Source organism: Scophthalmus maximus, chromosome 12 (assembly GCF_022379125.1).
Source record: "Scophthalmus maximus strain ysfricsl-2021 chromosome 12, ASM2237912v1, whole genome shotgun sequence".
NCBI lineage: Eukaryota > Metazoa > Chordata > Actinopteri > Pleuronectiformes > Scophthalmidae > Scophthalmus > Scophthalmus maximus.
The window spans coordinates 23,937,501-23,952,500 of record NC_061526.1 but is presented as its reverse complement, the minus strand read 5'-3'; the positions used below and the strand labels follow the sequence as shown (position 1 = coordinate 23,952,500).

At 48.4% G+C, this 15,000-nt stretch overlaps 1 protein-coding gene across 7 annotated transcripts in view; it reads left to right on the top strand.

The window, feature by feature from the left end:
• The first annotated feature begins 2,282 nt into the window (after nucleotides 1-2,282).
• LOC118287206 (thyrotropin-releasing hormone-degrading ectoenzyme-like) overlaps nucleotides 2,283-15,000 on the top strand; it is a 132,159-nt gene continuing 119,441 nt past the window's right edge. For 3 of the 7 annotated variants that reach the window (XM_035612188.2, XM_035612200.2, XM_035612179.2), the window contains exons 1-2: nucleotides 2,285-4,955; nucleotides 7,777-8,024. In XM_035612188.2, coding sequence (XP_035468081.1) covers nucleotides 4,458-4,955; nucleotides 7,777-8,024 — 746 coding nt within the window. In that variant the 5' untranslated portion in view covers nucleotides 2,285-4,457. Of the gene's footprint in view, nucleotides 4,956-7,776; nucleotides 8,025-15,000 lie in introns of all 7 variants that reach the window. The other 4 variants (XR_007031929.1, XM_047336445.1, XR_007031930.1 and 1 more) reach the window with 2 other exon arrangements.

Here is a 15,000-nt window from a genome sequence, read left to right as displayed (position 1 = left end):
CACGTAGTGTTTGTCGTTTGAAGGATCAGAGTGTCGGACAAGTCCCGCCGTCGTCCGTTAGCCTCCAGCTGGACAAACACATTGACCACTTCTGACACAAAGAGGGAGATAAAAACTCGCCGTTAGCTTCACTGAGCATGACAAACATCACACACACACACACACACACACACACACTCAGACACACACACTCAGACACACACAAACTCGGACACACACACACACTCAGACACACACACACTCGGACACACACACACACACACACACACACACTCAGACACACACACACACACACACTCAAACACAAACACGTGTGATTCAGAGACAGATGGGCGAGAACACGCCAGTCGTTGTAAAATTAATGGCTCATGTGATAGCCAATCAAACGCCTGGCAGGCTGTGTCAATAGCCAATCAAACAGCTGGCGGCGTCAATGTTGATGGGCTTGGACGTATGTCAGTGTCACCTTGGTAACGGCCGGCGAGCACCTGACTTTCAACACTTGACCAGATTCACAGAGAACATGCGTCATTGGCTGGATGTCGGGGTTCAGTTTATCATATTCCATGTTTCTTTTAAAGAGACAAATTCAGAAGTTGATTGTAACTTAATACAGTTACTCCCTTCAGAAGCTCCGCCCCCCCAAATCCATGGACATGCATTGTCATGGCTACGATGTAACGGCAGAATCCAGAGCGTCTTATGCGACATCTTTCTCTAAACTTTGGTCAAAACAAATCACGTCATCAAACAAACGAGTGATCGAGGATTATTTTTACAAAACTGCAGTGACACGAGAGAGGTTCGTAAGTGTGTAGCTAAGCTAACAAGGAAGCTACGTTTTTTGGGGTTCTGTACTCTGAGGGAAGTTTGGATAAAAATAGGCTTAACACTTTTATTTTTATGTTTTTTACAGGTACAGCGGCCAATTAAAAATAACTGCAGCAGAGTTAGCTCGTGGCTAATTTGCATCTGTTGTCCCTGCGCAGGTTTACAAAACAACCACAGGGCAGCACATAAAAACAGCACTGTGCATAAAAGTCCGTCAGGGTCAGATGAATAGAATCAGTTTGATCTTCACGGAGGAATCTAGCTTCAATAAAAAATATCTTGTGTATCTCCAACTAAAGGAATGAGGAGCGTTTCTTGGGCGACTCCTGATCCTTAAAAGTGCCAATTCTCAACATGAATCATTCTGTGGAAGACTGGTCTTGGACCAGGTGTCGAACCTGCTGTTGAACCAGTTGTTGGACCAGGTCTTGGACCAGGTGTCGAACCAGGTGTTGAACCAGGTGTTGGACCAGGTCTTGGACCAGGTGTCGAACCAGGTGTTGAACCAGGTGTTGAACCAGGTGTTGAACCAGGTCTTGGACCAGGTGTCGAACCAGGTGTTGAACCAGGTGTTGAACCAGGTGTCGGACCAGGTGTGGGACCTAGTGTTGGACCAGGTGTCGAATCAGGTGTCGAATCAGGTGACGAACCTGCTGTTGAACCAGTTGTTGGACCAGGTGTTGGACCTAGTGTTAGACCAGGTGTCGGACCAGGTGTCGAACCAGGTGTCGAACCAGGTGTGGGACCTAGTGTTGGACCTGGTGTTGGACCAGGTGTCGAATCAGGTGTCGAATCAGGTGACGAACCTGCTGTTGGACCAGGTGTCGAACCAGGTGTTGGACCTGGTGTTGGACCAGGTGTCGGAGCTGGTGTCGAACCTTCTGTCTATGAACCAGCATGGGTCAGGTTGAATTTAAATTTTAATCAAGTGTTGAATCCGGATTGAATTGTTTCTCGGTCCAGATTCGGACCTGTCTCTTTTGAGCATGTACAAAATTTCCAAGCTTCACTTCCACCGCAGGAATTTTCCCCCAAGGAAGTAGGAAGCTCGCGCTAGGGAGCAACGGCATCATTAATAATGACCACGTGCATGATTGAGGCTGCAGAGGGCGCTGCTGCTCGCCGACTGTTACTGTACATGGTGTCGCTTTAAGAAACTTAATTTCCACAGTGTGTGTGTGTGTGTGTGTGTGTGTGTGTGTGTGTGTGTGTGTGTGTGTGTGTGTGTGTGTGTGTGTGAGAGATAGGGACTCACATCCCTCACTTGTCTCTTACCATTAATTTTTCTTTTGTTTGTTCTGGATCAGTAGAATAGAGTTGGTGGGTGTAGCTTTCACTTCATACCTCTCTCTCTCTTTCTCTCTCTCTCTCTTTCTCTCTCTCTCTCTCGGTTGGAGCTCGTGCTGAACGGGCGGCACGAGCCCCCCCCCCCCCCCCCCCCCCCCCCCCCACACACACACAAACACACACACACACACCCCATCCTCCTCCTCCTCGGTGGATGGAGGTGATATTAACGGGAGAGCTTCATCATCTTCATCATCCTCATCCTCTCCTCCTCCTCCAGCACCACGGTGCACCGTCGTCATCCTCATCCTCATCACCGGAGCAGCAGCAGCAGCATCTTCTCTCCGTGCAGGTTTGAAAAGTTGAGGAGAGAGGATCCGTCGACCGGGGACCATCATCTCTCTCCGCTCGGATCCGGTGCTCATTGTCATTACGATTTGAATTTGAGGGGATTCATTGCGTCTGTAGCGGATCACCGACACTGCTCGTCGGGACGGACTCCCGCGGCGCACACGGATCGATATCGGGATTTCATGACGTCGGACAAACGAAAACTCCGCTGACTCGTTCGTCTCCCATCAGAACGGACCGTCCCGGAGGAACCGACCCTGAGGAACCGACCCGGAGGAACCGACCAAGAGGAACCGACTCAGAGGAACCGACTCAGAGGAACCGACCAAGAGGAACCGACCCAGAGGAACAGACCCAAAGGAACCGACCCAGAGGAACAGACCCAGAGGAACAGACCCAAAGGAACCGACCCGGAGGAACCGACCGAAAGGAACCGACCCGGAGGAACCGACCGAAAGGAACCGACCCGGAGGAACCGACTCAGAGGAACCGACCCAGAGGAGGAACCGACCCAGAGGAGGAACCGACCCGGAGGAACCGACCCGGAGGAACCGACCCAGAGGAGGAACCGACCCGGAGGAACCGACCCGGAGGAGGAACAGACCCAGAGGAACAGACCCGGAGGAACCGACCGAAAGGAACCGACCCAGAGGAACAGACCCGGAGGAACCGACCCAGCGGACAAGTCCCCGGAGTCAATCCGGTTACTTCAGCGCTGCGTAACGATCCGACGCGTCGCTCGGACTGATCTGGTTCCGCGGACGGATCCGTCGTTAAGGGTGTGAACGGATTGAGATTGTGAATCGTTTTGGGTCCGTGTCTCCCTCCATCAGCTCGGGTGGTTCCCGAAGCTCCGTGCTGGACGTGAACGACCCGGAGAGAGAGACCGGATTACCCCTGAAGGCATCACGAGGCGAATCTGATCCGAATTAAAAAGCTTGAAAACGGTTTCATGTGAAGAAGAAAAAATCAATGGATCAAATTCATTCTGCGGATGTTCAGGAAGTTCTTCATTATTAAAGATAAAGATCCAGTGACTAAAACCAAAACTTTAGTCTTCACAAACTGAAACCAAACTTTTACAGTCCAGATCATAAATTCCTGTGAATTTCTCTGCAAAAAATACAAAATTTGAATCTTTTAATCTTTTATTTCACCCCTCATATTCTACAATAATATGATGTGAAACGGAAAAAGTACTGACTCCTGTAATTGCGGCGCAGCTGTGGCTCCTAATAACTGACCCCTGACGTGCTGTGAGGTACTTTAATATCCCACTGTATAATAATAATAATAATCCTGTAATAGTCCAACAGGGGGATTATTACTGCAGCTCTGGAGCAACGTTTAACTCTGAAGGAATCAACTTTACGACGACCTGGGGGTGGAAAAAAAACCTGCTGCGTTAGTTTTCAACATCGTTAGTGACGTTTCACGACGAGGATTCCCACAAAGGCTAAACAGCGAAATATGATTTTGAGCGTCTGCGGTTCAAAGCTGTGAACGTCTATGGATGGTCCGCTCACTGTATAGCCACATCTTCAACAGCATACCTCCTCCTCCTCCTCCTCCTCCTCCTCCTCCTCCTCCTCCGCCCTCTCAGCCGCCTCTCAACTTGAAATCAAGCCATGCTGCATTGATTTTTTCTCTCTCTCCCCGCTCGCCGCAAAACCAAAGCGCACACGACCGTCTCATCCTTTCCCGGCTTGTCAGTTTTGTTTCCTGAAAGGTTAGACGTGCTGCGGTGTTGATTTTCCACATCACGTCGGAAGGACGAAGGACGTCCAGCGGCAGCGGCGGCAGCGCCGAGGTCAGAATTCAGGTCTTACAGAAATTCAACCGCCGGAGACTTGAGTGGAATCTTTGGGACGAGAACAAAACAAATCTCATTCATGAGAAATCGTCTGGAATCTGAGCCGAGTTTAAATGTATGTTCTCCTGAACCTTGAAGACATTTCTCTGCTTATAAAGTGAGACTTTTCACCTCGATGGGACTGAACGACAGCAGCCCGGGCGCCATGCGGAACGGCCGCGGCCTCTCGGACCAGTGGGCCGAGTCGGTGGTGGTCCGGCCTCGAACCACCGAGCGCCACATCACGGTGCACAAGCGCCTGGTGCTGGGCTTCGCCCTGTCCATCCTCACGCTCATCGTCGTGACGGCGGTGGCCGTGGTGCTCAGCGTCCGCTTCGAGGAGTGCGGCGAGCAGAGTCGCGACGGCGGCGCAGCCGGGGAGCCGGGTTCCCGGGGTTCCGGAGGGTCGGCGAGGTTGAACGGGAGCCGGGGGGAGAGGACGGGGGAGAGGGGCGACGAGGAGGCGGCCCAGCCGTGGAGGAACTCGCGGCTGCCGGGCACGCTGAGGCCGCGGCACTACGACCTGCGGCTCGCCGTCCACATGGACAACTTCACCTTCTCCGGAGAGGTCAGCATCGAGCTGGAGTGCATCAACGCCACGAGATTCATCGTGCTGCACGCGGATCGCCTCGAGGTACGGTGGCCTGTGTGAACATCTGGTTTAAAAATCTGGTTACGCTTGACTTGTCTTGAAGAATATTCTGTAGGTACTTTCTTAAGGTACTTTGCATCTTGTGGACAGAAGGTCTGAGGTTTACAGACAAACTATAGAATCCGTCCTGACCTGGTGCCAACCTCACATTTTATCTTGGCAATCTTGGAGTTTGGTGACGTTGCAACTGTTCAGATCATTCCGATATTCCACTGAAAATTGTTGAGGTTCTGTCCAAGATTTAGTAGTTCAGTAGTAAAGTAGTACTAAAAAAAAACCTTGAACATTTTTCTTGAAAAACCTTTTGATCCCTTCAGATCTGAAGGATTTCAACCCTTAGGGCGCGTTGATCTGCTCAAGGAATTCAACTGATATTCCCATTAGAGATTCTTGTTGATAATTCAATTAAATTCAAATCACAACAATGTAAATTAAATAAAATGACAAGTCATCTGCAGGGGATCCGAACCACGATGGAGTCTTTGGTACGTTGTTTACATTTGATCCGGTTAACTTTGGTTTCACGCACTAAAGAACATTAACGTGACGAACCTACATTCTGTCGTTATCACCTACGTGGGCGTACGTACTTGACTGTGATTGGTTTGTAGACGGCCGTGCTGTCAGTTTGGCCTTTTCCTTCTCGTTCTTTTTCTGACGACAGCTCGTTGCCTCGACTTCCTGTAATTGGTCCGAAAGTCCGAACCATCCCAAAATAAAATTGTTTCCAAACTGCTAACGGACCGAACTGTGGTTCAGTTTGATCCGGGACCAAGACCACCTCTTTTGGTCCGACCAAATTTGTTCCGTCAGTCCCGACCTTGGTCCGGGAAAACCTTCACACCTGTAATTTTGGGACCGGACCGAACTGAGAAGTCCGAAGGTCCGTACCAAACGAGGCAGGTGTGAAAGCGTCCGATGTGCAAAAGGGAAAATAAAGTTTGTTGTACGTTATTGCGTAGATAGAGAATTCCGATTGCTGTCGAGAATGAATCTCCACATCGTCCAATCAGAGCAGCCAGGATCAGGTACATCACAGCCTGTGGATGTGTACATCTTGACGCGTCTGTTAACTTTTCCTGATTATTCTTTTTCCCCCAAAACAAACCTCCTCGTTTGCCTCCGCAGGTCGGACTCCTCCGTGCTGGAAAAACAAAGCAGCTCTCGAACAAAAGAATGTTTATTTCCAGATTTGGCCCCGGAGGTTTTTTTTCCTTAACGAGGCTAATTAACTGTCAAAGTTGCTGCTTCAGCCCAATTTTTGAGACAAGCGCGTGGCGAGGAGAAAAGCCTCCGAGGGAAAGACGCCCGTGAGCAACGTGATTTTTCACGAGGCCCCGGTCATCTCGCCTAATGCGAGGTGCGGAGGAATCCGTCTAATTTGGGCAGAGGCCAATTAAAACCCCCGCAGGGCCCCTTTTGTGTTTGTGTGTGCGAGCGCGGTGTGAATGAAGAGGTGTTGCTCGGGCGGTGGGCAGGGCTCCCGAGGTCTCCTCACAGCTAATGCTTTATGAAAAGAAAACATTCAGGACGGGCGGGGAAAGGCCAAAAACGAAAAATGTGGGTAAAAATAGGAGCAGCTGGTAAAACAAAGAAAAGAAAACAGCTCCTGCAGCGCTTTGTTCTCCAGGTCAAAATGGACAGAACACATTCAGCGTTCGACGGAAAACAGTGGAAGTTCTTTTTGTTCTTTCATATGAACTAAACAATCTTGAACAAGTACCTGCGGAGAAGTTTCCAGATCCCGTCGGTTCTCAGGTGAAACCGAACTCTGCTGTAATGAAACTTCTGTGAAACAAACGTGCAGATGTTTGACAGCGATCGGCCTCAAATCGAACCAGCCGACAAACAACCCAAATCAAAAAGGGTTCTTTTATTTCGGGGGGTTGAAAGGAACATTTGAAGGCATCACGGCGCTGCGTTCGCTGACTCGCTCCCAAAAAAGAAAAACACCCCTGAAAAACATCCCTTTAATCCCCAGCGTTTCCTCCGTGTGTCAGCAGCCTCTCTGTTCGTATCGATCAGTTCATTCATCAAAGGCCAAACACAGTCACACACACACACACACACACACACACGCACACACGCGCTCAGTGTCTGATTGGCTGAGGATTGCTGATGTGTGACAATTTAGAGACCCAGAGGATTTTTAACGGTTGCCACGGCTGCCAGGTGTGTTCCCATCATCCCCGTCTGTTGGTCCCTCCTCTAAATTTTATTATCCCTTAGTTCTATACATTTTTATATATATATATATATATATATATATATATATATAGCCACATTTCCTGACCGTGTCTCTGGTGATGTAAGTTTTGCTGAGCAGCAGCAGAAGCCGCTTCAGCCACAAGTGGTTATTAAATTCGGCTCCGCGTCCGAGCAGCTGAGTGACGGTTCATGTACGGGAAACAAAAACCTGTCAATCACTTGACCTGAGCTGCCACGGCGGCGTCGCTGAACCGACACTCGGGACGGAAACTCGGTGTCACATTAAAACACACTGTAACAAAACCGAACCGAACTCCTTTGAGAATTAATTTGACAAAGTTTCCTCGCTTCATGTCGGAGGTGAACTCTGGTTTTTAATGACGTCCGCGCCTTTTGCACTCGTCTACAGTTCGCCGTCACTTGACCTGATGTTGGCTGTTTCAGCGTCGCTCATTAGTTGGTGACAGAACAGGAAGTGGGAATGAAAGAGTCAGCTTTCTGCCTCAATATTTTTCCTTTGTACTGTTAAATATAAAAAATATGTTGTGGCTGCTCCAGTTCATTCACTCCGTCTGCTTCCTCTCTGCACCTCCAGGTGGACCGGGTGTCCGTTTCCTCGGAGGGTGGCGGCGGCGGCGGTCGCTCTTCCAACCGTCCCGGTGGCGGAGTCATGCGCGTCCACCGCCACTTCCCCTTCCCGGCCAATCAGATGTACGTGGTGGTGCTGCACCGCGAGCTGAAGCCGATGAGGACGTACCGGCTCAACGTGAGCTTCGACGCCGCCATCGAGGACGAGCTGCTCGGATTCTTCCGGAGCTCGTACATGATGAACCGGGAGAGACGGTACGCCCCCTGACACACACTGACACAGGTCAGAGGTCAGAGGTCACAAAACAGTCATTTACTGGAGACTCATCGTGACCTCTGATGCAAATATCATCTCTTTCCCCGACTGGGGTTGCGGCCATTTTCTTTTTTCTTGGTTGGACGAGCTGTCCCTAATTAACTGGTCTTTAGTGTTGAGTGTGTCCCCAGAGGGAAGCTGTGACAGACACACACACACACACACACACACACACACACACACACACACACACACTCTGCAGCAGCAGGTGGTTCCACCAGAAAAGGTCAGAGCTTCACATCCACGACATTGATTAACTCACACATACTCCTCACTGTGTGTGTGTGTGTGTGTGTGTGTGTGTGTGTGTGTGTGTGTGTGTGTGTGTGTGTGTGTGTGTGTGTGTGTGTGTGTGTGTGTGTGTGTGTGTGTGTGTGTGTGTGTTCCACACCTCAAACCACACACACACTCACACTCCCTCCTTATGAATTTCGAAAAGCATCTGCTGCGGAGTTGTTTCCACATCAGATTTCTTCCCCACGGTGCTGATGGGAAACAGACTGTGTTGTGTTGTGCCGATACATTTATTATTTCATGCATGAGTTTGTGACCTCCGTGTGTGTGTGTGTGTGTGTGTGTGTGTGTGTGTGTGTGTGTGTGTGTGTGTGTGTGTGTGTGTGTGTGTGTGTGTGTGTGTGTGTGTGTGTGTGTGTGTGTGTGTGTGTGTGTGTGTGTGTGTGTGTGTGTGTGTGTTTTAACAGAGCATTTTATCAACGTCTTTCCCTCTCTCGATGAATTTCCCCCCCATGGAATCAAAAGATTCTAATTTTACTACTAAATGAAACAAAACAAACTCGAGAAAAAACTGAAAATATATTTGTAAACTATTTATCGGCACCGTCAGATTTGATTTCCTGTCGACCGACTGATCGGAACGCTCGTCGGTGTCGTCTATCGGAGGTTGTCACGGTTGAGTTCACCCCGGCGGCGGCGGCGGCGTGATTCTTCTGTTCAGAGCGTTGAACCCTCGACCTCCCTGATGTCATGCGAGTCGGAGCGTCGCGCCGCTGACGGATCGTCAGCTGCTCGGACACTTCATCATGGCTCATTCAAATCTCCAAATGGACTGGATGCTCCCTTTTTAATAATATAAGCATATGCTAATTAGCATTAGAATCACACCAATTAGCATCTTATGCCATTTTAATCAGCTGCATGTGAAAAACGAATGTCCAGAAAAAGGTCAATTAAAAAGCATCTTTCCGTTTCGAACCGACGGAACGTGAAGACATTTAACACTTCAGCTCCTCCGGGCTCGACGCGCTTCACCATCGGCGGTCCCACAGCCCCGGTCGATAGCGGATCAATGAGGGCAGCTGATGAAGCGGCAGAGCTCGATCGCCACTGCAACAACCTGTTAGTTAAATGTCTCGTCGAGCGCCGGGCGGAGAGAGAGGAACATTGGTCACGTGACCCACAGAGAGAGTTTCACTAATGAGGCAACGGGAAATCTCCGGATGATGCAATTAGCCTGAACCGCGGGTTAGCACGCGAGCATGTTAGCACGCGAGCATGTGCGCTGCGATCGATGCGACGGGGACAGTGATGCCGTGAGAGCATGAGAATCAACTGCCGGAGTTAATAAGCTGAAATATGCTCAGACATACTGTTGATATATATATATTATTCAGACACATGGCAAGTAAACACAGATATGACTGACGGGCGTGAAAAAAGGCGTCATTTCTGGGTTCATGAATGATGAAAATGTTAATCTGATGACAAAGCGGCGAAGCGAAAAGACGTGTAGGTGGAGGGGGAAATAATAATCAGATGATCATTTAGTGAAATAATTTCATTCAAAACACACTGTAGGTGTTGAGGCATTTCTCCTGTTTGTACAGAGCTCAGCGTTAGCGCAAGGATTGGCTTGATGCAGTGGTGCGGCTAATGCTAACGCACGCACACACGCACACACACACACACACACACACACACACACTCTCAACTCACTGAGCTTTGCTTAATATCCAAAGTTACTCTAAACCCCAGGCTGAGCTTAAACGCTTAAATGCTGGAAGGGTGAGAATTAATTACCACAGACACACACACACACACACACACACACACACACACACACACACACAGCTCTGTGTTGATCTTTATGTAAATGATGTAACAATGGTTTAATGTGGATGTGTCTCCCTTTAGAACCAGTTTGTGCACCAGCGACTGTCCACATGTGACATGTAACACGTCACATGACACATGACACATAATAAAAATAATATATTTGATTTATAAAGCGCTTTTCATGCACCCAAAGCGCTGGTACAAAAAAAAGAAATAAAATAAAATGACACATGACACATGACACATGTCAAATGTAACGCGTCCCATGACACACGACATCAGAACAGGATAAAAACAGACGGGATCAATACTGAGCTGATGTACAGGAAGCGATCAGAAACAGTCACATTCTGTATGTACTTCACATTTCTCAGGTTTAATGTCTCCTCAGAGATCATTTTTGAGTTTTTGAGTTATGCTTTGCATGATTATAGTAATAAAATAAATGATAATCATTGCAATTATAACGTGAATTCATGGCATGTAGACAGCCGCGCCACAGGGGCTTTTGAAAAGTGACTGTATAATCTTTATCTTTAATAGAGAAACCCTGGCTCCAGTGCTAATACTAAATATGATGTTTTTAATAATCTTTGTCAGTTTGTTGAGTCAGTCCCTGATGTTGTAGTAGTTTTTTTATTCAGGCAGCCACAGTCACTTCAGGAAGTGATCACATCACCGGGGTGTTGAGATTAGATAAAAGAAACTCCAGGAGAAGAAATCTGAGTGTGAAACGCAGCAGAAAGACCAGGAAGTTCAGATAACAATATAGTACGACTAGAATCTCCACCGAGGCCCAACTGTCCCTAAACTCAATCAAGCTGCACCAGATTTAACACTCTCGCAGCATCAGTCACTGAACATGTCAAACAGAAAAGTGTCTTGTCTTACAAAGTCAAAGCAAGTGATTAAAAATCCTGGATTGACATGAATCATTTGTCAGATCCGGGAATTTAATTGGTTCTTTCTTGAAGAAAGGGATCCGTCCCATTGATCCACATGAATAATTAATGGAGTCTTTCTTGGACCATGTCCCATCCTCCCATTTAGTTTTGAAGGTAATCTGTTCTGTCGTTTTTGGCGCAATCCATCTGACAAACAAACAAACAAACAGACAAAACAAGAGCAATCCACCTAAAGACGTGCATCTTCATCTGACCAACATGTTTTATTAAATGTTATGTATTTGTGAAGATTTGAGTCAAATCAAATCACTGTGGTGAAGAATCCTTCAAAAAAATTCCTGGACCTGGATCATTCCCAAAACTGAATCACCTATTACCTTGGTCGAAACCTTTCTTTGATAAAATCCTTCAATGACTCGAATTTCGCATCATCACGTTATTTGCGCGACGCCATTCGTGGCTGGCCACAGATACTCGCGTCTCTGCGTTGACTTTGTCTGTAATCTACTTGACGGAGCGTTCGGTGTGAACGCACCCCAAGAGATTGGTAAATTGCTAATGCTAATGATAGCTATGTGGCATTGGAAAAAACAAACACACCTGCAAGTAGCAGCTGTCAATCCAGTAAGTGTGAAGTTAATAAGGTACATTATTTAGAGTTGTGGTAAGGAATCTATCACAATGACTCTTCACATGCAGGGTCAGGGGTAAGGGTAAAGATTAGGGGTAAGGAGGTGGTATATCAAGTGTCCTATAGAGAAGATAACTGCCCTCGGGGGAAGGTTCTTTCTGGACTGATTCATCTTGTCGTGTGTTGAAACGTTCCAGCCGTGAGCAATATTCAATGTTGCAGGATCTTGATGCAAAGCATTCCTGAAACACAGATTTCTAAAAAAGGAACCCAACATCCCCCCCCCCCCCCCCCCGATCCCGTGAGGAACCTTCACATCAGACCGGAGCTATTTTTTGCAGCTGCCTCCGCTAACGAGGACGAGGACCCGCAGTTAGCGAGGGGAACGCCGGCTAACGAGGCCGAGCGAGACGAGACGTCGGAGCGTTAATGAGACAGACGGACGGTTAACGAAGGCCTGGCTGAGAGTTGGCATTTCAATAGGGGGCGGAGAGAAGCCGATTGGTCGACGGATCCACCTTCTCTTCTCTCTGACTCTCCCTCTCTTTCTGAGTAATCTCGGGTTACGATGAGATGCTTCGGATCAATACTGCGCTCACACACTCCGCGGTCTGTGTGTGTGTGTGTGTGTGTGTGTCAGAGGGCAACTTATCTCACATGGCAGGCAACTGAAGCAACTTTAGAAATCCATTCCTTCTCTGAGCCTTTAACACACAAACACTCACAGGAAGAGGAGGAGGAGGACGAGCCGACGGTTGATGAAGGTCGTCACGAATCTAAGACTTCGGCTTTGACCTGAGCCGAAGCTGCGACTCTCTTCACTTCGACTTGAACCAGACTCTTCAGCAAAGTGTGGTCGGACACATGAGGGCGACTGTTCACTTGATGAAAATCAAAATCCGCCGGGCTGACGATCACGACAGGTCGACGCCGCCGTCCGTCCGTCCGTCCTCTGACGATCTCCTGGACAGATTCCCAGTTAACTTGGTTTGAACGGTTTGGTTTGGGTCGGTTGGGTTGTTGATCTGTTAGGTTGGTTGGATAGTTCCTCGTCCTCCTCTCTTTCCTCATCTCCTCCCAACCTCCCCTTCTTATCTCCTACATCCTTACCTCCTCCTCCCTCGCTCCCTGAATAGAAGGGAGTAATGGAATCTGACCCCTCCCCCCTCGGCCCCCAACACGTCCTCCGTCAGCCCCACGTTTTATATCTTCACCAGCTTCCTGTGTAAAACTATATCTGCAACACACACATATACACGCTGCAGTCTTCTCAATGTAAAAGAGAATAATTGCAATGTGAGACAATGAGATAAGTATATCCACGTGTGTGTGTGTGTGTTTGTATAAGCAGACACACACACACACACACACACACACACACACACACACACACACACACACACACACACACACATTAAAGCACCTGACTCAACAGTTTTTTTCTTCAGTTCATCTCTGAATCTGGATGACGTGTGCGTTTCTCTCGGTGTGTGTGTGTGTGTGTGTGTGTGTGTGTGTGTGTGTGTGTGTGTGTGTGTGTGTGTGTGTGTGTGTGTGTGTGTGTGTGTGTGTGTGTGTGTGTGTGTGTGTGTGTGTGTGTGTGTGTGTGTGTGTGTGTGTGTGTGTGTGTTCGCACTTGTGTTTACATGTTGCGGTTTTCTGGGGGCTGTCAATCAGGATTACCGTGACAACAAGTGCTACCTTGGCAGCAGTGACTGTTGACAACCTGCAGGATGTCATTGTGTGTGTGTGTGTTACAGGATCATCCTCCTCTCTAATAGATTCTCTCTTTATCTCGCCCCTCTCAGGCTTTCTCCATTATTCTCTCTCTCTCTCTCTCTGTCTACGTCTCCCTCGTTCGCCCCCTGTTTATTATTCATATTTCTCCTCCTTCCATTCTTCATCTCCTCCCTCCTCCTCCCCTCACTGCCCCTGTTGTCCACTTCTTCCTCTCACTCCTCCTTCTCCTCTCTCACTCTTCGTCCTCTCCTCTCTCCATCCCCGTGTTTCTCCTCTTTTTCTCCACCTCCCTTTCGTTCTCTCTCTTCTTTTCTCTCCCGTCCATCTCTTCCTCCTCCTCTCTCAGCTGAACGTTTCTCGTCAGAATTAAATAACGGCGTGATATTTTAAGGATGAAACAACTGTTGCAGCTCAGTTTCCTGCAGCAGCGTGTAGAGATCTGAGAACTGGACTCATGTGATCCACTTTCATGCTGTGGAGTTTTTACAGAGGTCCATGAACGCACCATTACATCATCAATTTGACTGAAGAGTAAAAACGCGTACTAGTTTTTGCCGAATCCTGCCGAGACATTAGTCCTATTGACGATATAAAATTAAGGTCTGAGTCCATGACAAAGATTTCAGGCTTTGGTTTTGTCGTCTGACTGTAAATCATCGTCCTTCATCGTCTCCAAACAAACCGACGGTTCAGTTTTATCTTTTGTTCAAATCACATCCAGCCGTCGATTTGTTCTGAGAGATAAATTACTGCTCAGATGAGCAACTCGCTGCCGCAACTGTAGAGGAGGGAGTTTTTGCGGAGACGCTGCAGATTTAATGTGAATAATAATAATGATAATGAGCTCAGCGAGATGCTTCACTCGGCAGGTAGAAAATAATCCAAACCTCAAAAACAAAACTCCGGGGAAAAGAGCAGGAGCTCGAAGGTTCTGACTTGACGAAGAGAAGTGAGAGCTCCGAGACTCAACACACACGATCACAGACGGGAAGTGACACGACCGAGAGACGCACACGGCCGGTGTGTTCTTCCTAAAGCCTCGTCCCATCCGTCCACCAAGCTCCGTACAAATTCGTTCCGTGGTTATCGTGAGTGTACTGTCGTGATGATGTCACTTCCTCCTCCCCCTTTCATCTCCTCCTCAGTAAAATGCCGGAGTGCGATGACGGAGTTTCCGCAGGGATTAATTTCAGGAGTTTTAACGCCAGGTGACGACATGTCGACTGGGCTCGGAGACGTCGTCGGCAGGAAACGGGAAAGTTCCAGCGGTGTTTGTGGAGGATTATCTCACCGCTGTCGACGCCGTCCGCTCCGACTTCCACGGGATCATCCTTTCACCTGCTGAACTCCGGCTCCACCTCGCGTTTCTCCCCCCAGTGGATCTGGAAGGTTCGAAGACGCGAAAAACAAAAACCAAATCCAGCTTTGTGCAACAAGCCTCACATCGTCTGGAGTCATGCATCTTGTGACTGTGGACGACTGCATGAAGAGATTTGAGAACTTCCATTGCAAATGTAAACAAGGTCTTAGTGTCCGTGTGTCACTCGGTCTTCAAACTGTTCTTGT